The 27,753-nt window shown below is 42.8% G+C and overlaps 2 protein-coding genes across 8 annotated transcripts in view; one reads left to right on the plus strand and one right to left on the minus strand.

Moving 5' to 3' along the window:
- Nucleotides 1-10,893, plus strand: part of SIGIRR (single Ig and TIR domain containing) — a 37,712-nt gene extending 26,819 nt beyond the window's left edge. For all 6 annotated transcript variants that reach the window (XM_081010711.1, XM_081010710.1, XM_081010709.1 and 3 more), the window contains 3 exons: nt 196-346; nt 5,688-5,862; nt 8,805-10,893. In XM_081010711.1, coding sequence (XP_080866837.1) covers nt 196-346; nt 5,688-5,862; nt 8,805-8,998 — 520 coding nt within the window. In that variant the 3' untranslated portion in view covers nt 8,999-10,893. The remainder of the gene's footprint in view (nt 1-195; nt 347-5,687; nt 5,863-8,804) is intronic.
- Nucleotides 10,894-12,774: 1,881 nt separating this feature from the next.
- PKP3 (plakophilin 3) overlaps nt 12,775-27,753 on the minus strand; it is a 76,207-nt gene continuing 61,228 nt past the window's right edge. For both annotated transcript variants that reach the window (XM_081010632.1, XM_081010631.1), the window contains 8 exons: nt 23,607-23,781; nt 22,618-22,735; nt 20,601-20,768; nt 19,597-19,782; nt 18,419-18,572; nt 18,031-18,223; nt 17,216-17,303; nt 12,775-15,874 (listed from right to left, as the gene is read on the minus strand). In XM_081010632.1, the coding sequence (XP_080866758.1) occupies nt 15,839-15,874; nt 17,216-17,303; nt 18,031-18,223; nt 18,419-18,572; nt 19,597-19,782; nt 20,601-20,768; nt 22,618-22,735; nt 23,607-23,781 (1,118 nt within the window). In that variant the 3' untranslated portion in view covers nt 12,775-15,838. The remainder of the gene's footprint in view (nt 15,875-17,215; nt 17,304-18,030; nt 18,224-18,418; nt 18,573-19,596; nt 19,783-20,600; nt 20,769-22,617; nt 22,736-23,606; nt 23,782-27,753) is intronic.

Here is a 27,753-nt window from a genome sequence, read left to right on the forward strand (position 1 = left end):
CTCTCTCATATATCTGGATATGAAGCACGGCAGTTTAGTGTTAATGCCTCTGAAACCAGTTCCTGAAGTTTTCATTGAACTGAAACTAGTGGTGCTTAGAATTAAAATTGTGGGTGACTAGATTGGGTTCAAAGCTTTGTCAATAGTTTGGTTGTGGATTTGCTTAGGACTCTAACCAATTGTCTGGTTTTGCAGGGAAGGTCTTTGGAGGCTGCTGGAACTATCCCGGAGGCCAATCTTCATTGTCTTTGAGAGCCAGTACCGAGAAATAGCACATCCAGCCATAAACTTGCTGAAGCAGCAGAAGAGCACAGTGACCCTTCTGATGTGGCGCGCTGGGTCCATGGTAAGTTGTGGGCTGCAAGGCCATAACTTCATCACTGTGGTTATGTTTCTCAGTGGCAAGGCAGTACTTGAAGCTATTCAAGAAGCATAGAAGTGTGGAGTAGCTTCTCTTCCAAGAAGGGTTGAGATCCAGTCCTCCATTACTTGACCTTGCTGTGATGTATACCAGAGTAATAACTGTTACCTGCTTTTCTTGGCACTAAAGAGTAGCACCTTCATGAAAGTAGGCTGAATATATTTTTGTCTGTCCGTTATTTTGATATCTCCTGTTATTTACTTTTTATTTTAGCTATTTACCTGTTGACTAGGAAATCATCAGCTCCAGAGATTTGCCAAATGATACCTTTTTAGATGAACATGGCTTGACTGCTCCATGACTCATGCGTGGAGGCCATGAGCAGTGTTGTAAGCATTGCAGAAAACATAGATAAGTTATATTTTAACTCCAACATTAAAGAAGCAAACAGAGCCACAGGGAGGCACCAGAACCTGAGAAATAAGAATTGGAAACATATACTTGCTTCACCCAGAGTACTCTCAGTGCAAAGAGAAATGAAAAGAGAGGAGGAAGCTACAGACTGGGGAAGGAAAAAAGCACAAACCCTTCCCTAAAATGAGCATTTGCAGGGGAGCATTCTAGCAGGATAGAGACTTCTGGTTTACAGTTATTGCTGTTTCTTTATCTGTGCTAAATGAACAATAGCATGCTTGTGACTCACAATACTCCTTGCAGTTGCACATCAGGATATTTAGTTATTTTATTATGCTTTTCACCCACCCTTCACCTCACGGTCCCAGGGCAGGTTACAACAATTAGAAAAACTACTGACATGACACATGTGTGTGTATTTTTAAAGAACTGGACCCATCGTTTTTTGTAAGCTGGTATAATGCAAAACTTGTAGCTCATATAAATATTTAAATACATAAGTAGGATGCACACACAGGTAAACAAATAACTGCAAGCATGCTTGCAGTAGACCTTAGGTTTCCAGAACTTAGGGAGTGCAAGGAATGGAGGGGAGGGGACAACAGCACACAGTGCAAAGACACCCCATCAAGCACCTCCCACTCTTGGGGGACAGGAAGCACTGCAGTAGAGTTCATTTGAAGGTGGTCCTGTGGACAGATGTGCACAAAAATCCACATGGAAAAATCAGAGCTGTGCAACTCACTTGTGCAATTAACACTCTGCTGTGCACACAACCTATGCCTCAAGACATAAGAAAGGGGCTTTTTGATTTTACTTACAATGTAAAGAATCCTAAGCAGCTTTGTTAAACAGGCCTTTTAGACACAGCAGTCAAGGAACTACCTACTCCCCTCCCCAGCTAATAAGAAGTTACGACAGCCAAAATATTTCAAAGCAGCTTTAACAGTGCCTGGAAAATGCCATTAGGTGCAAGGATACTGCTTCCTTCTGGCAGTGAGTGGATCAAAGCCACCATATGTCCGCTATTTTTTTGTTTACTCCTATCTCTAAGACAAAATGGGAACAGCACATTAACATTTTTAATAAGACTGTTGCTGTACATGAGCAACAGGCTGCCAGTCTTGAGCTCTGTAGGTGCGATCTTTGGCTTCTTGTTTCTTAGTCAGATTAAAAATCTGACTCTTTCCAAAATAAGGCATTAGGAGAGGAATTAATATCAAGAGAGGTTTTAAAGTAACATCCAGTGGAGTGGTCCTGTCATGGCTAAATTATTTGGTTCAAAAAAACCCAATTGGCTGTATTCCATCAGGGTGGAATCTGAGCACAGCGATCCCAGTTTTCAAGAAAGGCGACACACAAATTATATACCAATCAGTCTTATAGATAGCATTAAAAATTACATGTAAAATACCTCCTGTTTTGAATCTGAAGAATGGCCGATGTTGCACAATGTAATTGCTGAATAACAAGCTGACTTTAAAGCTGGCTGGTTACTGCTTGACAACCATTCTGTGCTTGCTCATCTAATTCCTGTGTTAACAGAAAAAATAAGCTCTTTGCAGTTTTTGTTGATTTTAAAACTGCCTTTGATTACATCAGTAGAAATACATTCTTGGAGAACCTCGAACACCAGCATTGCTTGCTATGTGTTAATTTGGTAGTAGCATTACCCTTAAAAACTAAGCTAAATTATCTCATAAGTGGATTGTGTCCAACTATATTCCTATATTTAGGGTGGATTGCAGATTGTTCATCCTGATTGGTTTGCAAGGAGGTTCTACAGTAGGAGTGGGCAACCTCTGGCCCATAAGCCAGTACAGTGGTGCCCTGCAAGACGAATGCCTTGCAAGACGGAAAACTCGCTAGACGAAAGGGTTTTCCGTTTTTTGAGCTGCTTCGCAAGACGAATTTCCCTATGGGCTTGCTTCGCAAGACGAAAACGTCTTGCAAGTTTGTTTCCTTTTTCTTAACACCGTTAATACAGTTGCGACTTGACTTCGAGGAGCAACTCATAGAACGCAGTGTACATAGTAGCCTTTTTTGAGGTTTTTAAAGACTTTGGTGATTTTTGAAGCTTTTCCAAAACTTCTTTTGCAGCCTTTTGGTAAGTTAAGCTTTTAAAACTTTTTTGGGGGGGTTTGGATTTTGGGTTGGGGTGTTTGGAATTCAAGGACTTGGTGTTGGGGAGGGGTTTGCAAGAATCTGGAAGCTTGTGTGGTTTTTTTTCTGCATTTTTATGATTTTCTGTGACCATTGGGCCACTCTGCTGTTTTTTTAAAAAAATTATGGATTTGAATTTCTGTGTGCTGGGTGGCTGGGGGAACAGTTGGGGAGGGGTTTGCAAGAATCTGGAAGCTTGTGTGTTTTTTTCTGCATTTTTATGATTTTCTGTGACCATTGGGCCACTCTGCTGTGTTTTTTAAAAAAATCTGGATTTGAATTTTGAAATGCTCTTTACAGTATGTGTGACTTTAAAGAGCACTTAATAAACTCTTGTTGTACCAAATTTGGCTTTGTTTGGACTTTTTTTTGACCATAGGAACGCATTAATTGATTTTCAATGCATTCCTATGGGATTTTGTGCTTCGCAAGACGAAAAATTCGCTAGACGAAAAAATTCGTGGAACGAATTAATTTCGTCTTGTGAAGCACCACTGTATTCATTCTGGCAAAGCAAACCCCTTCAGCTGGCAAGATTATACTCTCTGCTCTCCACTCACCAGCTGATGAGCAGGGTGTTTGATAGTGCTCTGTTTGGCTGTACATACCTGCTGCCCTGCTGGAAACAGGCACACACGGCGAAAGAGCTCTGTATATTCCATCTCTGGTGGTTCGCAGCTCCCCTGAAATTCCATAAAACTAAAAGCTGAATGACAGCTGAATAGTACCGCGAAATATTGGCATGCCTATTGCCAATTCTAAAATGGGTTCAAATTAACTATGCAGTTGCTCTTTGCATTTGAGATCTTGGTGTTCAGGGTGTGTGTGTCTGCTTCTCCTCCGACTTGATTGGGTTCAGAACACCATCAAATACGCTAACAGCATTTCTCCAATAAAAAATGGGCCATTTTAGCTCTAAAAGTAAAAGTGAATGCTAGCCTGCTTTAACTATTGGAATTAACTCCTGCAATTCTTTTGAATCAATATAACCAAACGTTTGTTGTAATTAATAGTCAGGGGATAGTTTATTCAACTCTGATGCTTGGTAACCAAAAATTTTTTTCCATTGAATATTTTTCCAGCAGGAATTCTACGGTTGCAAAACTTGATTTAAAGAATAGTGTTTGTGACCTCTTTATTCAGAAATACCTACATTTTGTTTTCAACTCTAAAATCACACCATGGCAGTTAAGTTTAAATATAAACATATTGAATTGTATCTGATGGATCTATCAAATTTCACCAGCATAAGACTTTCTCTGTGCTCACAATGCAGTGTATGCAACTTCCTGTCATGGGAGATGCAAAAATATTTCTTTTGCTTCCCAAATCTGCTTATGTGGGGAGCATTCTGTGAAAGATATAACCCATTACTCACTGGATGCTCAATTTCTGAGAAAGCTTGTAATTTTTTCATCAGTTTCTGGGGGAACGTTGCCATTGATCAGGCTTTCAAATAATTTATTTTTTACTGGCAAGTTCAAAAAAGGGTATTATCAACACAGTGACCAACTTTTCTTTAGCTGTGGCTGAATGCTGTTAAAAGTTTGTGGATGCTTCTGCAATAGGACTCCAGGCTGAATGTTTGTGGTGGCTGTTAATTTCCTGCCAATGTTTTTGGTTTAATGATGTTTTCATTTTTGAATTCTTGCTGTTTTATTTACAGTGGTGGTCCTATGTAGCTGTACATTTTGACTTGATATGGCCAATGGTCAATATAAATAATTCTCTATTTAATTTGTATATCTACCCACCTTGCTGTTCCCCAGAGAGGCACACTATCAGATCAGTTAGGCTGAAGTAGCAACAAGGACGCAGAATGGATTACGTGGAAATATTGTGGTTTCTTGTGCCTGAAAAGGCTGTAAAGCATTGCTGGAGGTTCCTGTCAGCTATGCCCCTTTACCTCAAGGGTGCAGGCAGCTCCCAGTATCTGTCTCAAATTCTTGTAACCTCTATAGGTCACTTTCTCCTCTAGGGCTATGGCTTACTGCAGGCTTCCTCAAACTCAGCCCTCCAGATGTTTTTGGCCTACAACTCCCATGATCCCTAGCTAGCAGTGGTCAGGGATCATGGGAATTGTAGTCTCAAAACACCTGGAGGGCCAAGTTTGAGGAAACTTGGCTTACTGCATGCAGTTGTAGCTTGCAGCTATGGTTTACTGTGATGTACAGACTGGGCCACTAAGGTGAGATGAAGTTAGGAAATAGCAAGCTTGGGAAAGCTATCTGTGCGAGGCATTGAAGCATTGCAGTCTGTTTCTGAGTTTTTGCTGGATACCAGCCACATGTTCTCTTGCCTTTTATCCATGAGGACAAAGCCAAAAGCCTTACTTTAAAAAAAAGAAGGGGAAAAAAAGAATTCACTCAATTTAAAATTGCACTGAAATCCTAGGTTAATGGAAAGGCGAAATCTGTTGCTTTATCTGGTCACGAAAGCCTTCCATCAGAAGTAATGCCACTTAATACCTCTTAGATTTTGCAGTGTGTTTCATCTCAAAGATGAAACAAAGCTGAATGGGAAAACTGTTGGGGGAGCTGTAGATCCCTCTGTTGTAGTGAACATTTATCTCCCTCTGTTCAATCCTTTGGGAGCCAGACAGGGTGCCTGTGCTTCATAGACGAGGAGCTCCTGTGAGAACGCTGCCCTCAAGGCAGGGCTGCTGGGACTTGCCTACAGATATATCGCACAAGGGTTTGTGTGTAACTGATGAGCATGTGACAAGATGCTGCCTCTTTGCTGCTTCTAGGCGCCTTCATCTGATTTTTGGAAGGAACTGTGCCTCGCCCTGCCACGAAAAGTGTCCTATCAAGGCCTTAGGGGAGACCCCCAGACCAGTTTCCAGGAAGACAAGGACCCTATGCTGATCCTCAACAGCAATTACTTGGATTTCCGGGGGGATTCGCACCCTGAAGGAGACTCTGGTAACAGCACTGTTTAATCTTCACTCTGTCACCATAGCATGCCAACAGGAGAACACACAGTTGCTCTTGATCCTGCTCTGTGGTTTTTTGTTTTTTTGAGTGTTAGTCCACAGTTAGCCAGAAAGATTCTCAAGTGAGGCTCACAATTAAGTTTGAAAGAAAAAACCCCATTAAAAAATCACTTGATAGAAGAACACTGCACTTGCTAAAATTAGCAAAAGTATAGCCCAGCAGCTTTATTAATCAGTCAGCCAGGTGCCTTTCTACACACTGCCATGAGCTAACTGTGTGCTTCCTGCCTGTATTATTACAGCTATTTTAGTATGGTATGCCAAAACCCTATGTACACTTACTTTAACGTAAGTTCCATTGAACTCAATCCTTTAGAGTGGATATGTGTAGGATCAGGCCTCACTTTTGATTACAAAAGCTAAGGCTAGTCAGATGGTAACCGCCCCCGCCCCCCCGAATTAAAGATGCTTTGGAATATGTGATCAAATTGTGCTATGTATTCTCATCTTAGTTTCACCTCTAGGAAATAGGTTTCTTCTTTATTTCAGAATTATCAAAATCTGTTCAGCCAAAGGTGACAGTGGAGACCAATGGAAGTGAAGCCTCTGCACCCACTTTCAGATTCCTTAAAATTTATTTTCTCCACTTTAAGCCTGTGTAGTGTAGTCAGATCACAAGCAGTAGTATTTATTTAAGGCCTTTATATACCATCTGACTTGGCAGAATGTGTCTACTTTGGTTGATCACCAGGCTTGGTCACCATTGTATGCTGTGTCTGTGGCTTCCAAATGGCATAACAGGTCTTCCTCTTTCTTTCTTTCTTTCTTTCTTTCTTTCTTTCCTTCCTTCCTTCCTTCCTTCCTTCCTTCCTTCCTTCCTTCCTTTCAATGGCCATTCCAGAGTTACACCTAATTAGCTGATCCTTCATCAGTCAAACAACCATTGCCTCAATCCAAATGAAATTATCTTCCCTGTCATGCAGCAGTCCACAGATACATACTGTGGCACATTTTGTAGCAGAAGAATTAATTCATCTGTTTTTCCCATTCACTGCTAACATTGGATAGGGAGCAGGGCAGCATGTTTTCATAGAGAACATGTTATTTTGGCTGTGAATCCATTTGTGTGTTTGTAGAGGAAGAAAGGAAATAATGGTGTCATTATTGCTACATGCTTCCTTAGAGTAGCAATACCAAGGAGTGGAAATTTACGTAATTTACCACCTCCATCTATCATTTATGTGCAAACATACCCAAGAGTTCATAAAAGAAATGGGTTTTATATCCACCAAAGGGCAGTTTTCCATTCTCTGAGCCTGAGACTACAGAGAGCTTGGTGGTTTAGTCCTGACATCCTTTTTCCTAGGCCTGTGGGACTATGGCTGTACAATGGATCAATGAGTAGGAAGCGCACCTGAGGCATCGGTTCCAGAGGTTGTGAAGAACAAGCTCTGGCCCTAGGGATTTGTTAACACAGGCTGAGCACTTGCAAAGCAATACATTTTAATTTTAGTAACAGGAGCAAAATAAGTTCAGTGGTCATAAAAGATTTACGAGCGACTGGCAAGAGCAAGCCCAGCTCACTTGTACACGGTGATTTTATTGTCAAGAGAAGAACAGAGAAAATAATGGGTTTGGCTGGGCTTTTCTTTTAGTTGAGACAGCAGCGTTGGGCTTATTTTGCTGAGGGTGTTGCGTTCACTGTCATTAATAGGCCTTGTTTCTTGTGTGGCGCGGCTGTGCACCTTGTTGGAAGCTTTCCTCATTAGTCTAGTTGCTCCATACAACAGCATGCCAGGATGCTTGAGGCTCCTCATTCTCTTGCTTGCAAAGGGAATAGTTGCTTGGAAGACATTTCATTCTCACTAGGAGCGCCTGATTTTTACACACACACACACACACACACACACACACACTCCTGCTTGAGAGAAAGTGATGCACATTAAATGTATTTCATGAGGCTTACAAAGGTGTTACCGGTTTCTCTTCCCAGCTCCCCTCCTGAGGTCTTTGAAATGCTGCCTGTTAGTGCTAAGGGGAAGAGCAGCTTCTCTCAGACCCTGGGCATTGGCAAAAGGCAGGACTGAAGCCTCCTCCTCGATTCCCTAGGTGTTGAAATATTCAGGCCCCTTACTCTTGTCTGACATGTCAAGGCATGCTCTAAAATAAAACATTTAAATTAAGTTTAAAACTGCCAACTGACTCCCAAGCTGCATGAGATACAGGAGGTCTATAATTAGATCTCCTGACATTTCTGCTTTTAGTTAAAAGTAGCCAGAGGCTCCAGCTTTGATTAGAGCAGTGACCCTGAGCCTCAGACCTGAGGAAAAAATTTTTTGAACTCTTTTCACTGTGCCATTACCCCAATCTGTACTGTCTCCTAGTTATAGATCTCCTGCATCTCACGCAACTTGATACTTAAATTGGTTTAATAGTTCTTCCTTCTCTCCGGCTAGCCTTAGCAACTAGTTCTTTGAGGAAGGATAGCAATCTCACTGAAGTACTATTCGCAGAAATGTTGGTGGGAAGCAATGATACTTAAACTGGTGTTTAAACGAGCTTGAACTGTATATATGTCCTGCTTGTGAATACAGTGGTACCTCGGGTTAAGTACTTAATTCGTTCCGGAGGTCCGTTCTTAACTTGAAACTGTTCTTAACCTGAAGCACCACTTTAGCTAATGGGGCCTCCTGCTGCTGCCGCGCCACCGGAGCACGATTTCTGTTCTCATCCTGAAGCAATGTTCTTAACCCGAGGTAATATTTCTGGGTTAGCGGAGTCTGTAACCTGAAGCGTCTGTAACCCGAGGTACCACTGTACTTACAGAAAGTATAGTGGCACTGGTCATTTTAAAGCACTGCAACTTGTCTCATTCTGCCTTGCCATCCCTTCCTCTCTGCTAACTGCTACCTTCTCCTTCCCATCCTACAGGTGGCAGGGGGTCCATTTTCAAAGGCGCACCGCCTCCTCCCATGAGTGGCCCTGATGGTCCTCCACTTGGTGCTTTGGAAGAAATACAGCTTGGGGAAAACCAAAGGAGTGAGATTGACATCTCTGATTTGGGATCTCGGAACTATGGAGCAAGGACAGATTTCTACTGCCTGGTGACAGAGGATGATATCTAAGAGATGCTGCAATTTTCCTTGGTGAAACTGATTATGACGATGTGCCTTGACAATGACAATCAGCTTGGGTAGTTTCTTTGATCCATAACAACCAAATTGAGTGCTGTAGGGCTCTGTCCTGGGCCCCACACTCTTCATAATATTAATCAATTACTTAGCAGAAGGGGTGGAGGGGAATCCTTAGCACATCTATGGAGGACGTGGAAATGGGAGGGATCACTAACACCTCAGAAGACAGGAATAAAATTCAACACGATCTCAGTGGGTTGGAAACTAGGCTGATTAACACATGAAGTTCAACAGAGACCAATGCAAAATTCAAATGCAAAGGTTTGGGTGGTGGGAATACCTAGGTTGGCATGGCAATAGTATACATGAGAAGGATTTTAGCATTGTGTTTGATCACAAGCTGACTATGTATGAGTCAGTGGTGTTAGATGACTGCAAAAACAGACTAATAAGATTTTTTTGCAGCATTAATAGAACCATGGTTTCCAAGTCACCAGAAGTGGAACTGTGGCAGTGGACCCGGTTACCTAGAGGGCAGGTGGTTTCCTGCTCTGGAAGTCTACATGAAGAGGCTGGACCTGAATTGATATAGTCCACAATATGGGTATCTAACCTGAGTTCATGTGGGCCCCCACCTAACTTTGTCTCATCCCCAACACCTCAGCACTTTGGTGGCAGCAGCAAGAAGAAACAAAATCAAAATTGACAGTGTTTGAACACAACCAGCTGCATACCTGTGCATGCAGGTGTGTGTGTGCGCGCGCATGCATGTGCATACATGCAGGAGTTAAGGTTAGTCAAGAGTAAATGCAGCCTTTGGGCCCAAAATGTTAGCCACTCCTTGTCTACAGTATCCCTTCCAACTCTGGTTTTATATCACTTCAGCACTGTAATTGTTGTGGGGGGGAGAGAGTTCTGTTAATCCTGAAATGTGCAAGACTTTGTTAGTGCCTTATACTTTGATTATCTTTAGTTTGTATAACTACTCAGGATCAAGGGAAGTTGTTAGGAACGAATGACCCTATTGTATGTTCTTGGGTGAGGATCTTGCACTAGGTCACTATGCTGAGACCCCAACAACGTCTGTCAGACTCCTTTGTTTTTGCTAACATCTCTGGATAGCCCTTTCTATTTCAGAAATGGGCACTGATGACTGGCCAACATTAAGGTAATAGAACAAAGGAAAATAACAGCAATTTGGTCTGGCATTGCTGAGACCCTGTTGTGGCTGGAAACGTATCAGTCAGAAGCAGTATAATGGAGGCAATGTCTTGGACAAAACAGATTAGATTAGCCATTTAGTTTCCGAATGAAAATCACATTGACAGCTGCAGCCCTTGGGTAAGTAGCACCTTCTAAGAGCTTTACAGCCGATCCTAGTCACATTTACTTGGAAAATTTGCCTTAAGTTAGTTACGGTAGTTTGTGAGTACAGCCTTAGCAATACATTGTTGCCACTAAGTGCAGATCAATGCCTAGGATGGAAAGAGAAGGGCTATAATGTTGATGGAACATCTGCCTGAACTTCAAGAAAAGCATAGCTTTTGAGGGAGGGAGGATTTGAAAAGTAACGACACTGAAAGTTCAGAATGAAAAGGTCAAGTTTTACTTACGTTCCAGCTAACAAAATTGTCACAGCAAGTCTTAGAAAAGGTTGGCACATGGTCCTTTGTCCTCTGCTTCTTTGTTTTCTTCTGGCAAGGCTCTGAGTAAGTAGCCCACCAAAAGGCCTAATTGCAATAATGGCACCTCAAAAAGTGTTTCTTAGGCTGTGTTTAGCTACTAATGTTGTTTGCTGCCTAAACAGTTCACTGGGCAGGTGTTCTTGCTTTAAAAACATTGTATGCACACCAGAAAGTGGCTAAATAAATAAATATTTTAAGCTAGCTGTTTTGTGGCATAAGTAGTCACTGGGCTGTCAACTTCAGCCTCTAGAAAGCCGATGTCTTCACGTTAACTGGCATCTAAAGGGTTAAGCCTTGACTTGGGGAAAAACTGGAGCTTCTGCATATCAGGGTTGAGTTGTGTCAGGACTAAATGGGCACTACTAACTTGGTCCAGCAGCTAAAAACAATGAAAATGGAATTGACATTCTCATGGTCTTTATATGCACTAAAATTTCTTCCCAACCATGAACGCTAGCACTGTCTAGTCCATTGGTGCTTAATCTTGAGGCCAAACTGGAAATATCACTTTATCTGGATACAATTCCTCTGAATATGCTAATGACTTTTGCCCCTCGCTTTCCTCCAGCCACAAAGAGGTCTAGTTTAGTGAATGTCTGCATGGGGACTCCTCTTGCTTCCAGTTCAGCTCTTTAGGTCACAGTGAAAGTGGTAGTTGTGTCCTGAGAAAAGAAATACAATGCACTGTAAGGCTGCTGATAACACTTTATGTTTGCACTGTTTACACAGATGAGCAGGACTGCCCCACATAGGTTGAAGGCTCATAAGCATATCTACTGAAAGCATTAGATATATTTATGAATGTGTTTCGTCACGGAAGAAAGGCATATGCACTAGTCATCTTTAATAATGGGGATAGTAACTAGGAGACAGGAGGCAGCCTTATTCCTTTCAAAATCATTAGCTAGCAGGAGAGGAAACCTCTTCAGTTACACTCTAATCAGCATACTTCTGAAATACTGCTTTCATTTTTAAGGGCTTTTCTGAGGTTAGTTTTTTAAAGGTTTTTTCATTTTGCTATATTTGTGCTAGTCCCAATTTAGTGCCAGAAGCATGATATTTTGTTTGCATGCAAAAAATAAAATAAAATGGTATTTTTGAGGGCTGGGGATTTTGGTGTACGTTGCCTAATAATAATAATAATAATGCATTAGATAACTTAATGCTGTTAAAAGCATTAGTTACCAATGTGAAAGCTGGCAAAGAAGCGGCGCTATTTCATAGTGTTTTTATAGTTATAAGTTGACAACAAAGCAAGTGTCAAAAGAATTTGAAGAGCGTTTTACTAAGAACATTTTAAAATTCTAAAACTTAAATACATAAGAAGCAGGAAACCAGCCAATGAGGCAGTTGTATCTGTAGACAACTATGGAGTGGTAAGATTGCTAAAGAGGGGGAGAGAGAAATTGTAGAAAAGTATAATCCTTTGCATTGAACTAAACTACTTTTTTAGTTCATGCGGCGTAAGGTATGAGGGCTAAAATTAACAATCCCTCATATACAGTTGAAATGCACCCAAGATGCATTAAATAATAAAAATATGCAATCTATCACTATAACTGGGCTAAAGGATAGCCAGTCCGTGTGTGTGTGTGTGTGTGTGTGTGTGTGTTGGTGTAGGGAAGCCCTTTTAAAAGATATCTTCCAGTAAAATCATGAAAAGGATGTTAAATAGAGAATTGTTACAGCTACTGAAGACAAGCCTTTTTGAGGAATAGTCAACATGGTTTCTGAATGCAAAAAAGTCCTGTATCATAAGTCATTTGTAGTTCTTTGAGCATGCCAGCTGCCATTTTCTATGTGGATACAGGTAATCCTCTGGGCATTTTCAGTTTTTCAAGGTGTTACATATTCTCTCCATGATAGATATTCATTACAGTTGTGCCTTCCCTCAAAGAATCCTGGGAATTGTATTTTGGCGATGGTGTTGAGGATTCTGTTCTAGAGCCTTTCTCCAGTTCATGGAATCACAGTTCCCAGAGTTCTCTGGAGACAGAATGGTAAGCCCGAGTGGTAAACTCAAAGTATACATGCCACTGACACATGTAGAATATAGCATAACAAGAAAAAGTAACAGCAATAAATGGTCAAAGCCTTTATTTATTTAGCAACATCAGTGAGTCTGCTCAGAATTAGAGAGCATGCACTGAGCATGCTCAAAAGTGTGCAAAAGATTGTCAGATTCAGAGGAAGACCAGGTTCTTAATAGTTGTACAGGAAAGAGAATTTTTGCAGGTGCAACATGTATGTCATACAGGGGTGAGAAACGCTGTACTGGATGGAATTCCTTCTATACTGCACCACTGAGGCTGATCACCTGATGGGTCAGTAAGCTGTCTTGCCAGTTGTGGTATATTTTTCTCTAGCAGAAGCACTGAAGAAGACCTAGTCCTTTCACCCACATGTTCTTTGATGTAGCATTTAACATGCCTATCTTTCAGTGCTTCAGGTTCTCATAAAACAAACAGAAATATATAATATTGAAAGATTTTTATTTCAGAAGTTAGAGAAGAGCCTAAGAGCTCATTTAGTTCCTAAGAGATAATCCGAGGGTATAGTTATTACTTGCCATGTTCATTACAATTTAAACTTTAACCAGGTGTATTTTACCAGCAAATGGGCCAAAGGCTGTGGCCATCTTCACAAAATGACTTGTCTTCCCACTTTTCTCCTTGTGTTCATGGCTAAGGTTTTCAATCCTGCATCCAGGCTTCTCATTTGACAAACAAAATAGGGATGATTGTGCCTCTTTGTGGAGAGCAGAGGCAGGTCTTTGGTGAACAACATTAGTAGAAGCAGCAGACTGGCAAATTAGCAAGTTTTAATTACCTGCTTAACTTGCTGAGCTATGTGCATTTGTTGATACTTTTGGCTCCTCCCGTCTCCCATGCAGTTGTTAAGAGATAACAGCTCTACTTCTATGCTTGAGTGTACGTGTTCCAAAGGGATAGTTCTACAATAACATCCATCCTTACTTGGAAATTAGGGGAGCTGTTTCCTCAATTTTTATATACAGATGATCACCTCTGAAAATAGGAAGAGTGTCAGATGTTGGAGGAACTGGTGAGTGGTGCATCACTATGCACCGTGCAAAGGTAGCTATTTTATTAAAACAAAATGCCAGCTGCTTAATTCACTTTCTTAAGGTGACTTCAGCTTTTCAGTTGCACAGTTGTGATTTCCAAGGAAGCATACATAATGCTGTCAAAGTTAATGAGTTGTTAAAAGCAGCAATTTTACAAGATAATAGCCTATCCACTATACTGAGTAAAAACAAAAGCATTTATACAGTATGTACAGGAGAAACTTATTCCCTCTTATTGCCCCTCGAGTCCATCTTGGCATCCCGTTGTGGCTGAGCTGGGTCTGGTCTCATATCTATGCCGGGTACAAATTTTAACAATTACAGCAAGAATGTCAGAGAGATGATGCTGGGGTAGTTACTTTCCCCCCAAATACTGAAATCAGCTGCCATTCCAACAGCAGCTTGTCTCTTAAAGTAAATGAACATGACTAAATTAGGCCAAGTATTTTAATAGGTCTACTCTTGAGTAAAAATTTGTTGAATACCACCCATAGTATTTGCATGACTCACTTTGATAATGACAGCTATCGAGAGCTGCTGCTGGTTTATGTGAAAGGTAGTGCAGTTAACAGCACAACTACTCCAATAAGAGAAACCTTCTCAATCAATGGCTTTCAGTTAGGCAGTGAAAAAAACCTGTCAGATTGGTGGACATAGCATGTAGTGGGACTAGTACTAGATCCTACAGCCTCCAGCTTCCCCATTGGCCTAAACAGGTACCAGATGACAGCCATAACCAATGTTTGTCTGCCATCACAGCCTCTGTAGTAACTTCCCCTTTAGCCAACATTCTGATAGGACATTCCAGTAATCTGCCATTTGACTGCAGGAAGGATGTACCCCTGAGTGAAAGCTACTGTGAATTAGTTGTTATGTAACCTCCTTCATATAGAATACTGGCACACAAAAGACAGCTTAATTTTACTAAAACTTTAATCCGGTCATCTTGTGCCTTAACATATTCTATCCCAGCCAGTGTTGGCTTATTTGACAGGGTCCTGGCACTTTAAATCAAGGCTGTTGGTTTTACCCTATAATCAAATACAGTTCAGTGGGCCAGTACCTGGCACTTATAGCCACCAAGGCATTCCTGCCAGCATAGAGCCAAAGTAACATTTTGCACAAACCACAGCAAAGCTGGCCAAAGACCAGCCCAAGGACCTCTTTTCCCCCAGCAGGTTCTAAGCCAGCCAGCACCCTTTTTGCATAATCCCACCCACCTCTTACTTTACCAGCGCTATCACCCAAACAGAAACGGTACACATATACGGTGTGTGTAGCTTCAGAAAATCCTGTCTTCAGGATTCCTGCTATTGACCATACAAACTAATTAAAATGAAAGGATCCGCCACCCAATTCCACCATAAAACTATATGCCAAAGCATTCTTGCCCTACTTTTTGGCTAGTGCTAACTTTAAACATTGCATTTATCCCTCAAAATTCCATTAACAGGTTCAATACCACCAGAAACAAGTGGTTTTCTGGTGTCATATGTGTAGAGCTTATAGTTCTCATTAAAATTGATCCATGCCTCAAGAAAAGAAGATCTCCTAGATCTTTAAAAGTGAAAAGGAAGCCCATCATTTTAGGGGTTCAGAGAAGATGGTGGGGAGTGACCTACAAACAGCAAGACTTTTAGGAGGGAGAAGGAAGGCCCCTCAGCATCCTTCCCAAGACTGGAGGTCCTGCTATGACATGAGTATTTGTGAATTTCAAATAATGACTGGGGATCCAAGGGCATCCAGTACAAGATGTGAAGGAGAAGGAGAGTCCTGAGAATTTGCCTGGATGCTGACTCACGTCTTTACAGTTAAGATTTGTTTTTATGGAGATAAGATGGCCAGCAGAAGATGATGAGTTTCCAGCAGGCTTGAAAAAGAAACACTAATGAATAATTAAAAAATAAGGCACACCAGCCAAATTGGCCTGAGATCTATAAAAAGGAGGGAAGCTGCAGAGGGCAAGCTTCATGCAGCGGCGCCACAGTCCAAGATGGTGATTCACGTACAAATTTCATGAAGAGTTAGGGCTGGACAGTCCATTTCTGCATTCCCTTTTCTTTACAGGCCAACAAAGTCTTCTTTTCGATAGCCCTTCTGTAAAACACAGAAGAAGAAAAATATCACAAGGGCACATCATTCGACCCACCCAGTGCCCTATTGATATAAGACCCAATATGGCACAGATTCTCAAAAGAACTGCAAATCTAGAATTCATATCTGTGATACTGCAGAAGAGAATGACCTGCAGCAGGGGGTGCCCCTTCCTCCCTCATAAGAGAAGTTTGTACCTGATGGCTGAAATGGAAGCCCCCCACCATGGGAAATAAGGGTGATGTGCTATGTTCTATTAGTGTGCTAAAATGTTCAAACATTTAAAATAAGGGGGAGCCCTAAAAACAAGTGGCACTTACCAAGCCCTTGGAGGACACACATTCCCGACACCTTAGATAAGTGCCATGAATCCTGGACTAAAACTATAGGTTATTGATCTATTTGGGGCAATATCCTCAGCTAAGGCCAAAATGGCAGCTGAACAAACAGCACATCTCTGTCACTTTCCTATTCAGTACTATAGGGCTAAACCCAAAGCACAGCAGGTACCCGCTAAGCATCCCTTGTTAAAGTTAGATGCAAAAGGGTATAGGGTGGGCTCCCATACTGTTAATAGTGGTTCAAAATAGGGGCGTAGAGCAGGTACAGTGGTGCCTCGCAAGACGAAAAGAATCCGTTCCGCGAGTCTCTTCGTCTTGCGGGTTTTTTCGTCTTGCGAAGCAAGCCCATTAGCGGTTTAGCGGATTAGTGCTACAGTATTAGCGGCTTAGCGGGCTTAGCGGATCAGCTGATAAGCGGCTTAGCGATCAGCTGTTAAGCGGCTTAGCGATCAGCTGATAAGCGGCTTAGCCATCAGCTGATAAGCGGTTTAGCGGCTTGGGAAAAAGGGGGGGGGGGAGGAAAAAACCCCCGCAGGAAATCGCAAGACATTTTCGTCTTGCGAAGCAAGCACATAGGAAATTCATTTTGCGAAGCACCTCCAAAACGGAAAACCCTTTCGTCTAGCGGGTTTTCCGTCTTGCGAGGCATTCGTCTTGCGGGGCACCACTGTATATGTTTTCTTATGCCTCCATGACAAACTATACTTACTGAAATTCATTCTTCCAGAAAACTACTAATAATACAGGCGTGCTGGCCTTTGTAGCTGATCATATCTAGAAGATACCTCTTCTCCCTCTTCTAGAATCAGAAATCTATTCATGCATATTGCAGCACAGGCACCCTATGAAGTCATTTCTCTTGTGATGTGGATGTCCAGGAGTGCAAGCTTTCACACTGCAGGACTTGAAGGAGCAACCATACTTCCCCCTCTAGACTGGGCAGGAAGTCAGTTCTTCACTCACTGAGTAGTGGAGAGAGAGCAATTGGGAGGAAGGAACATACCGTCTTATAGTCCCGATGAAGCTTGCTGTACTGCCACATGTTGGTCAGGAGGCTGGAAGCAGCTCTCGACGACTTCTCACTGTCTGAGCTGGAGAATAAAGACAGACACAACACATTGCAAGTGCACTTTAAGACACAGACTCTCTTCCTTCATAAACTATTGGTGGATTTTATACTAGGTTACATCATGTCTATTAGTGAACCACTGAGAATTAAGGTAGCAAGCCTTAGACACATAGTGAGGAGTTCCACATAACGCTAAGTGGGGTATGGACACAAGGAACAAGGTCTGCTTGTGCAGTGGGATTTAGCTACTCCCCCCCCCTTGTGCCCCCCTGAACCTGTTCTGGGGGCTCCCCCCATCTTCCAGAACAAATTTAAGGGCATAGAGGAAGAGAGGGGGGACAGCTCAGCTGAATTCCTCCCACGTACTTATGACTAAGCCCTACTAAATTCAGTGATACATCCAATAGGCTTGGGCTACATTTCTGAGTTGGTCACAACTGGACCTAATGGTCAGGGGTCCCTTTATGTTTACCTTTACACTTCTGGAAGAAAATGGGTCTGTCTTAACAAATGGGCATGGTCTGTAGGAACAGACTCACAGCTTTGCAAATCCACAAACACTCCCCTTAATAGAAATTTAGACAGGAGGACGTACTGTTTAGCAGTAGGTGGACTAATTTCACACCTTTGCATGCAATTGGTATAAAGCAGCCAGATGGCCTAAAATGTGACTGAATATGGAGTTCTTGGAATTCAACTGGTGGTTTCAGCATATGGAATTGGAGGAGGAATCCCCAGGTCTTCCCCACCTGTCCCTTTTCTTCTTGATGTAGAATAGCTTCCGCAGGCCATCGAAGTAGACAATGTCACGTGCAGCAACAGGGCTTTCCACAACCAAATTGTTCAGCACAGCAATAATGTTGACAACCACGTCTGTTGGAGGCCACTTCTCTCCAGAGCTGCCTGGGAGCTTCTCGATCAAATGACTCACCACCTTGGTTGCTGCAAATCAAAAACAAAACTGATCAGTGATGCAGGTGACTACAGGTGAAGCCCCAAGGAATGGGACACGCCCCAGAAACACTGTGTGGATGGAGTAGGCAAGGTTATTCTGCATGGAGGACAGCGCCTCCCAGCTTTCTTCCAGGTCCTGGGATGGTGACCTTTGCTATATTTTCCAATTGGAATGACACTCACACATCTCATCCTTATTGCGCGCATTCCGGGAGAGATTCCGAATAAGTCCCGTCAGTGAACGGAGTTGGTGATGGTCAGCTGTGCGGACTCTGTCCAGCACTGGGTTCAGGATCCTCTCTTGTTCCAAAGCCACTCTGCTGAGGACACCAGCCCACTACAATGAAACAGGAGCCAGCAAGAGGATGAGTTGTCAGCCAAGTCAATAAAGCATCTGAGCTCAAGTTGCAGATGTGGGGAGAGAGATTCCCACATCCCCTCTGCTTATTGCTGTAACATTGTTTATCAAAAACCCTTGTGTTTAAGATGACTCCATGGCAGGTTTGCACAGCAATTTAGTGCTACAGCACAGAAAGCATCAGGTTATTCTTCAGGGGTAAGGGGGAAAGAGAACAGGAAGCTTTCTTCTCAACTGTGAATTGGGGAGAGCTGGTTATGACAAATGACAGAACTGGCACTGATATTTGGCTATTCCTTCTCCTTCAAAGTACACTTCCAAAACTATTTAAATATTTTCACTGGCCTACATTAGGGATTCTTAACCAAAGGTCCATGGATGGGCTTCAGGAAGTCTGTGAACAAAGGGAGGGGGGGAACCTTCCATTGCAACAAACGTTTGTGTGCATGTGTGTGTGTTTATGTGCATTTTTCTGGGAAGGAAGTCTATAGCTTTCATCAAATCCTCAAAAGGGTCTGTGGGCCAAAACAGGTTAAGAACTATTGACCTATATACCTACAACAAGTATTGGGACACTGCAAACAGAGAAGTCCGTCTGGCCTTCCCCTTCATCTACTCCTAGTGCTGTACGATCTATTGGTTCTTAGTCTTTTCTGTCCTAGCCATGTTTGGATTCAAGCAGGTAAGGGAGGCCTTGTCATCTCTTTTCAAATTTTGCACAAGCCACCTATGAATGCCTTTCTTCTCATCATCTGTGACATGGAGGGTGAATTCTCACTGCAGTGCCTGTTCAGGTCTAAGGAAGGTTAGGCAGGCACATCCTGCAAGGGAAGTTCCTTCACAGGCACCTTCTCTTCATGTTTGCAATCTTAAAAAAACAACCCTCTAAGTGATAGACTGAGAACACATTGTGAGCCGCATTCACCCTGCTTAATTTCACACCATTTTATCCCAGTGTACCCAACAAGACTCTTGGTGGGATGTTTCAAGCTGTTAACCTTACCCTCCGGTCTCCTGCTGTGATGTTCTGAAGAGCCCCAGAGGCTGCCTCCGTGGTGTGCTTGTTTAGCTCACATCTCTGTAGCAGCCTGTTGTACACTCCTATAATTTGAGGGTTCCACAGCCACTCCATCCCTTTGGGATCCTTAGAGACCTCTGTGAAAGTCACAATGTCTGAGTTCATGTGGAGCTTGGGAGGGAAAGAAAGAGAATGTTCAATGACCATTCTATGGGGGTCTAGAGAACCGTTTTCTACCATATCATCCCCTTCATACCTTGCCCAGACCTCAGCTCATGCACTGTTTCCATCATGGCGGTCATCCATTTCTATGGACAAAGCTTCTCACGCCTTAAATCCACTTCAATCTCTTTTGGGATCTTACTCGCTTCTTAATTGCTTCTCATGTGTTCACTTCACTGTATCATTAATTCCCAGCATTCAATGTGAAAGTACTGGGAGGAGCTTACACCTCCACTGATAACGCTCTGGATCTCCTTGGGGATGTCACCCTCACACCCTGAAAAGCAACTTCTATTCTAGTGCTTAGATCAAGCAACAGGCATGATGAGGATCAAGGCAACAACCACTGATCTGAAAGTTCTTCCCACTCATCTCTGAAATTGGGGGTTTCATTGTAGTTACTCAGAACCAAGCAAAATGTCTTCACATTTTCAGGGATACTTTAACAAACTCTTACTTCATATTCTGAGGATGGGGGATGAACGCCAACAATAAAAACACATGTTTGGGCAGAGCCCTGGCACAAATTAAGCTATGCAGACTTCAGATGCACAGACCCCTTCATAGGCTCACTTCACCATCTCTTAACATAATAACAATAACAATTTATTATTTATACCCCGCCCATCTGGCTGGGTTTCCTCAGCCACTCTGAGCAGCTCCCAACCGAATATTAAAAAGACAATGCAGCAATTCCTTACCTTATGCAACATTTGCTGCCAGGCCCTTCTTTCTATCCCCCATAATAACACCATTTGCCCTCTCACCTCTCGAGCTCTCCTGCCCTGTGGGCTGAAGCATCCAACCAGCTCGCTAGTCATGGTTGGCCCCTCGCCCCTCCTTTGGCCTTCCAGTCTCTGGAGTGCAGAAGGAGGCATCTCATCATAGAGACGGTAGGAGAGGTTGCGCAGTACACAGACGGCATTCTCTACACTCTGTAGGGACAACAAAAGCGGGGTGTGCTCTTAAACGAACCATTTACAGCAAATTTTCCAATGCAAAGTATTTCTTTTTCTTTCTTTTGGCAAGCCCTTAAGGAATTATGTTTTTAAGTGGTTGCTGTGGATTGTATTATAAGATGCTGTTCTGTGTAGATTTCAGTATTTTATGTATTTTTGTTTGTGTTTGATTCTTCTCGTCAGCTGCCTCAGGCAAAAATTTGGAGAAGCCCCAAATGTAAAATATTATGCATACACACACACATAATTTATATTTTGCCTTTCCAGTTTTTTACTGGAAGCAGCTTACAAGAAGACTCCTCCCTGGCTTTGGAGTCAGGATAAGGGATATGGGCTACATCTGTGCTTGGAGACATCTGCACTCCACTTCTGCCAAGAATGAGAAAGGCTAGGAATGGAGATTCCCAGGCAGCTCTGACCCAAGGAGCAACCAAGCATATTTGATTGTATTGAACCCGTGCAGCCCAGGCACAGAAAAATGCATTATTTCACGGTCTACAGAAAACTTAGATTATTTTACTTAGATGTATAGAAACAGTCAAATTCAAGTCTTTTTAAACCCACAAATCACATTTTAGCTGACTTGTTTGCTGCAGATACCCTGAATTTTAATGGAAGAATTCAATATACTCTTATCTGACCACTTACAAGCTAATACGACTTTTATTCTTTCTTGTATTTTATGTTGCCCTTCCTCCAAGGTGCTCATTATAGCATACATGGTCTTCTGTGATGTAGGTTAGCCAAGTATCAGTGCTTGGCTGAAGATCATCCTGCGAGTTTCATTGCTAAGGGCAGATCTGAACCAAGGACATTCGAGCCCTAGTCTGATGCTCTGTTCACTACACTACATGAATAAGGGTTGCTTTACACTTTCCATTTTTGGGTGTACACCAAAAATTCCATATGTCTGTCTAAACTGAAAAGTGTAAAAAACACATTTCTCTCTCTCTCACACACACACACACGCCTTGTGATTGGCTGTAGCACCAATCTGAGTGTACACTTGTTGGCAGACCTTGCTTTGTCTACGTGTAATGTGTGAAGTGGCTTGCCGTGTCTTTGGACTGCTTCCCAAAGTCTGTCTGAAAAGCTCATGTCAGGAAAAGTAACAAAGGAAGTTTTGACTTATGGCAAGGGTGGAGAACCTTGGGTCCTCCAGAAGTTGCTGAACTACAACTCCCACCAGCCCTAGCAAGCAAGGCCAGTGGGCCAGTGATGATGACGGCTGTTATACAGTAATATATGGGGGGAGGGGGCAAAGGTTCTCCCCACCGACTTAGGGGGAGGTCTCCTACTTGAGGCAGACTATCAACCTACTCTTGGCTCTCTCAGAGAAAACATGCATGAGGCAGTCATACCAGAGAATAATACTCTGAAAGCCAGCAGCATCCATAGATAATTGATGTATGTTTTGCCCTTCCTGTATTATGATTAAGATGGCTTAAGAAACAGATGACTTCTGCATGCTCTCTTTAAAAACAGAGTAATTTCCAAAACAGAATTACTCTTGACTAGAACATGAGCCGGGATCTAGAAGTCTGCTGCTTCTCTGCCACCACCTGACAAGAACAGATCTGGTGGATGTAAGGAACAAAAGCATCGCCCAGCTTGGTACAGAAGAATGAAACTACAACCTCGGCTTAAGAAGATGGCCCTCAGTGATTTAGGGAGAAATCATTCCACATCACAATTGTTTACATGTACAAGAATAACCACAGAGAACTTGGCCTTGGAATAAAGATCTCTTGGCCTTGTGTAGATAATGGTTCAGCCACAGCCGCAGCACATTACAAGGCAACCAGCTAACAAGGGGAGGACTCACCTTGTCCTCTGACTTCCCTACTTCTAGTGAGCTATTAATGTAATTGACCATGGAGTCTACCAGCCCATGGCATTCACGCATTTTCTGACGAGTTTGCTGGCTGGCAGAGCTAAGATTCCTAGAAGGGAAACACAAAAGCATGTCATCACAAGGAATAATATTCCTGTCACCTGAGACCTGCCATCACACCTTAAAAGGTCAAACTAATTAATATACTAAATACAGAAAGCAGGAGATTCTGCCAGGTACATATCAGAGGGAAGCAGCATCTCTCGGGTAAATTATTCTGCTTGACCTGGCAGCTGCATATATATAAGGCAGAGAAAGAACATGATCTTGACAATGGAACCCCTAAAGTAGACTGCAGACCTAACCCTACTTACCTGAGAGCAAGGCCTGTTGAATTCAATAGAAATTGTCTCTGAGTAAACATAGTTAGGGCTGCACTTTGAGTCTCACTGTCAGGGGCAGCCAAATGAGATCCATGCAAAGAGAAATGGGCAGGGCTGCATTGTCAGTCAAACTGGCCCATTTTACAATCCACGACAGAGCCCCATAAGCTATTCATAGACACCGCTAATAAGTGTGACGTTCTTGGCTTTAAAAATCAAAAGTGCCGTTTCATTGTGTGCATTGTTTAACAGTTAAACATTGCTTAACTGAAGTGCATTGTTTAACAGTCCCCTCCCAACCCCTTGCTTCTGTCCTGGATGGTGCACCAATTGATTGTTCATGCCATCTTAGTCAGCAGCAATGTACTAAGAGAAGGGCAGAGTGCAAATGACAACATTGGTGCCAGCTTACACTATGGACCACTTTGACCTGCCATGGAAGCTTTTACAGTGTAAAAGCAGCGCTGCCTCTGTTTCTTTAATATTGCTTCACCAAGGATATTGAAATATTGCTACATCATGCATAGCTTTCCCAAGTTGGTCTTATAAGGATCCAATAGCCATGGAATATGACTTTCCTTTAGTAAGGAGAAATACCTGAGGAAGCCAGTAGCATTGTAGAAGATTTCTGCCTCTGAGGCATTTTGCTGGATAAGAGCAGCATTGCCTGTCCCAGACAGGGGAATCAAGACCAGGTCTGTGAGCTTCTCCAGGGTGTCACGGGCCAGGCGGTCCTTGAGGTTATCGCTGGAAGACAGATTCCAGAGGATTCCTGCAGAGCAATGAGACAAGCATGTGTAAGGAAACTTCACTACAGAAACCACTGCTCCACAAGATGGGGAAACTCACAGCTTCCTGAGGAACTAAGCAGGAAGTAGTGTGTTTTTTTCATGCCTAGGTGGCTCCCATGTCCTATTAAATCATCATCACTGTGCAAAATGCTTCACAGTCTTTACACACTTGTCGTCAGGATAAACCTGCACGTTAGGCCACTCATACTTTAGATTCACAGATAAGCAACTGAGGCCCAGTTTACAGGAACATTTCCTGACATGTGCCAGCAAAACAGCAGGTTGCGGAGATCAGTCCTATGAAGGCCCTGACATCCCTTGACTTGGCCTGCTATTTCCTAGGACAACCCAGACCTAAAAGGTGTTTCAAAGCATTCCCACAAATACAGTGGTACCTTGGCTTAAGTACTTAATTCGTTCTGGAGGTCCGTTCCTAACCTGAAACTGTTCTTAATCTGAAGCACCACTTTAGCTAATGGGGCCTCCTGCTGCCGCCGTGCCACCGGAGCACAATTTCTGTTCTCATCCTGAAGCAAAGTTCTTAACCTGAAGCACTATTTCTGGGTTAGCGGAGTCTGTAACCTGAAGTGTATGTAACCTGAAGCATATGTAACCCGAGGTACCACTGTACTTGTCATGTGGAAACATGGCAGTCTGCCACAGTGGCTTCCCCTTGTCACCAGCCTGGCACAGGGCAACTTTCTCAAGGTCACCCAGTACACCTATTCTCTGAACAGGGCTGTGAAACAAGGTACCTCAAGCCCCAGGCCCTTATTTTCTTCAGTTCTTCATAAAGGGAAGAACTGTAGCTCAGTGGCAGAGCATCTGCTTTGCATGCAGAAAGGTCCAGGGTTCAATCCCCAGCATCTCCAGGTAGGGCTGGAAATCTCCCCCATATGAAACCCTTGGGAGCTGCTGCCAGTCAGTGAAGACAACACTGAGTTATACAGACCAGTGTTCTGACTTGATATAAGGCAGCTTGCTATATGTTCCTTTCCTATAAATAGCACATGGCTTGCTATCTGCTGAATGGTTTTACTGGAACTCATCATACTTCATTTGATTTGGGGTTCTATGTACAGTGCTACCTCAGGTTACATACACTTCAGGTTACATACACTTCAGGTTACATACGCTTCAGGTTACATACTCCACTAACCCAGAAATAGTACTTTGTTTCAGGATGCGAACAGAAATCATGCTTTGGCGGCGCGGCAGCAGCAGCAGGCCCCATTAGCTAAAGTGGTACCTCAGGTTAACAACAATTTCAGGTTAAGAACGGACCTCCGGAACGAATTAAGTACTTAACCCGAGGTACCACTGTATAGGGTGTTTCCTTGAAGTTGGTCATGACATCTCCAGACAGCTATCCCTTTAAACATTAAGAGTAGCTAGGAAGCAGCCTCCCACACTATGCTATTTAAAGTACAGTTGAAGTGAATTGGAAAATCAATGTAAAAAAGCAAATATCAATCAACCATGTTCAAAACCTTCTTATAAACCCTGCAAAGCAATTAACCAGTTCCAAAGGGATAAAATAACAAAGCACTGAAAATCCAAGTATCTGCTCTGCAAATTTTGCAAGAAGCAATTTCAAAAGAATAGCTATATTTGCCACTCAGTTGTATGCTTTTGTTCAATGGGCAAGGTGGCCTCAGGATTCCAATATACAAACACGAAACTCTTTGGACTGATATCCTGGAATAAGTAAGAAGACATTACTTTCCTACTTATCAAATGAAACTAAGAAAATTTTCTATCTACATTAGTATTGTGAAAATGATGTACCACATGATGCTGTGGTTGTTTAAATATATAAAATGATGGGTGGGTTTTGTTTTTTTTAAGAGAGTAGATCTATTTGCTCCAGCACATTTTCAAAGCTCAAATCCACAACTACAGAAATTTCAAAATGAACAAAAATGTACCGTTCAAAAAGGGGGACATATTCTGATCTCCTTGTGGTGGCAGCACTTCCTTCTATTCATATGGTTTCCAAGGGTATACCTAATTATTTTGGAACGGGTGCTTGAAGTGTTGATTCCTTGTGGCAAATGGATCATTTGAAGGTTCCATCCCAGTACAAATATCAACATGTGTGTGTGTGTGTAAGATAACTGCTAATTTTAGTGGGGCCGCTATAGATGAAAATATTAGAATGTTGAGCTATTATCTGCTAACCACGCAAATCAGCCTGAGTCACAGGATGAGACCAAACAGCAGCCCCAGCAACTCCTCCAAGAAATGACAGCAAGAGAAAGATGCAGACAGACGCCATGTAGAAACTTGTATGGATCCAAGCCCTGTAAGACTGTCAACATTACTGGGATGCTTTACTACAAAGACAAGAATGGTTGAGTCACACAAACTTGTTGGAGCAAGACAGCCCTGCAGGCTCTGCCATGTGTCAATCGTGTTCTTCCAGGAACTCATCTAACCTCTTCCCTGTTACAGTTCCTCAAACCTGAGATCTTTCCTGCAGTACTGACAGGATAATGTTTGACTTGCTCAGCTTTGTCCAGACCAGCTTGCTCTTTTTTCTTTACCTCTACTGGGACGCTCTACATCAACAAACAGACCAGATCCTCAGCCAGGCCCAGCACCATCTTTTGGAGGGGAGTGCTGGGCCATCTGCCCTCAGTGCCCCCAGCACAAACCAGCCCCCCAATACCCACCATCACTTAGTTCCTTGGGCTGCAACCACTGGGCTCCCTCTTCCCCTAGCTCTGACATGGGCTCATCAGCCACTGCTCCGATTGGGTAAGCTGAATGGCAAATGCAACCATGAGCTCCCCCCTTGAATTCACAGGTGAGTAGGGTTACTCTATGCCAACACTGGCAGGAGGACTGTAAAGGGCTGAATCAGAGCAGCCACCAGGCTCCCAGCACATTAAAGTGCTGCTAAGATAAGGGGCAGGGCAAGAAAAGTGTCAGTGCTGGTGTGCATGGACCCCTGGTTCCACTATGTTAGTAGGATCAACAGATATTCTGGATACAATTTTCAAGGAAGCAGAAAACACACACACACACACACACACACACACACACACACACACACACACACCCCTATTAAAATATGCCCCAGAGAAAAAATGCATAGTCATTTTGAGAAACAGAGTAACACAATAGGCAATGGGGAGTAATCAAAATTTTACTGGGGAAGCTCTATTTAATGGAGAAACGAGATAAATCAGGATAAGTGAGAGCTTGGTTCTCACAGAGTTTGCATTGCTGTGGAAGCAGAGTAGGAATGAGAGTTCAGCCCACAAGAGTGCTTCCAAGAGCCAATATTCATTCACACATGAAACAAAGCTAACTGTATACGCCTCATGTTGGGATTGGATTGGGAGCACTAAGACATAAACCAGGGGAAAAGATGTTGCAGTTCTGGAGGAAGAAATCTGTATTTATACAGATTTTAGTATGAAAGGGCTAGGTAAGTAATTGGGTGAGAGAAGATAAAGAAGATGAGGAAGGAAATTCCCATAAAAGAGTGAGTGGCAGGCATGATAAAAGGAGTGAGTTTTAACCTGCTTCAGGAGAAAACTAAAGGCATGGTGCAGATTTGGATGGGATTTATCCAGCCTGAGATTGTGCACTGGTGATGATGAAGGATTTGGATTATAGGGAAGGGAACTATTACATAAAAGCTAGCAAAGTGGACAAGTTTGTCTGATTTAGAAAGTGAGCCTTGCACAGCACAGCAATTCACCCTGTCCGACTGGGACAAGTGGAACAACAAATCAATAAATGCATCAGTGCTATGTTTGCTTTAAATGTTTTCAGATTGCTGATTTGCCTACGACATGTCTCAGTAGGATACCCTGTATACAGGAAAGGTAAGGAAACATGCCCACAAAACATATTATAAATTTTGTCATGTGGGTTGCAAAAAGTGGGAGATCAGCATGTGTGTGCACGCGCGCGCGCGCGCGCACACACACACACACACA

The sequence above is a fragment of the Podarcis pityusensis genome, assembly GCF_964106645.2.
Source record: "Podarcis pityusensis genome assembly, chromosome: 1".
Classification (NCBI taxonomy): Eukaryota; Metazoa; Chordata; class Lepidosauria; order Squamata; family Lacertidae; genus Podarcis; species Podarcis pityusensis.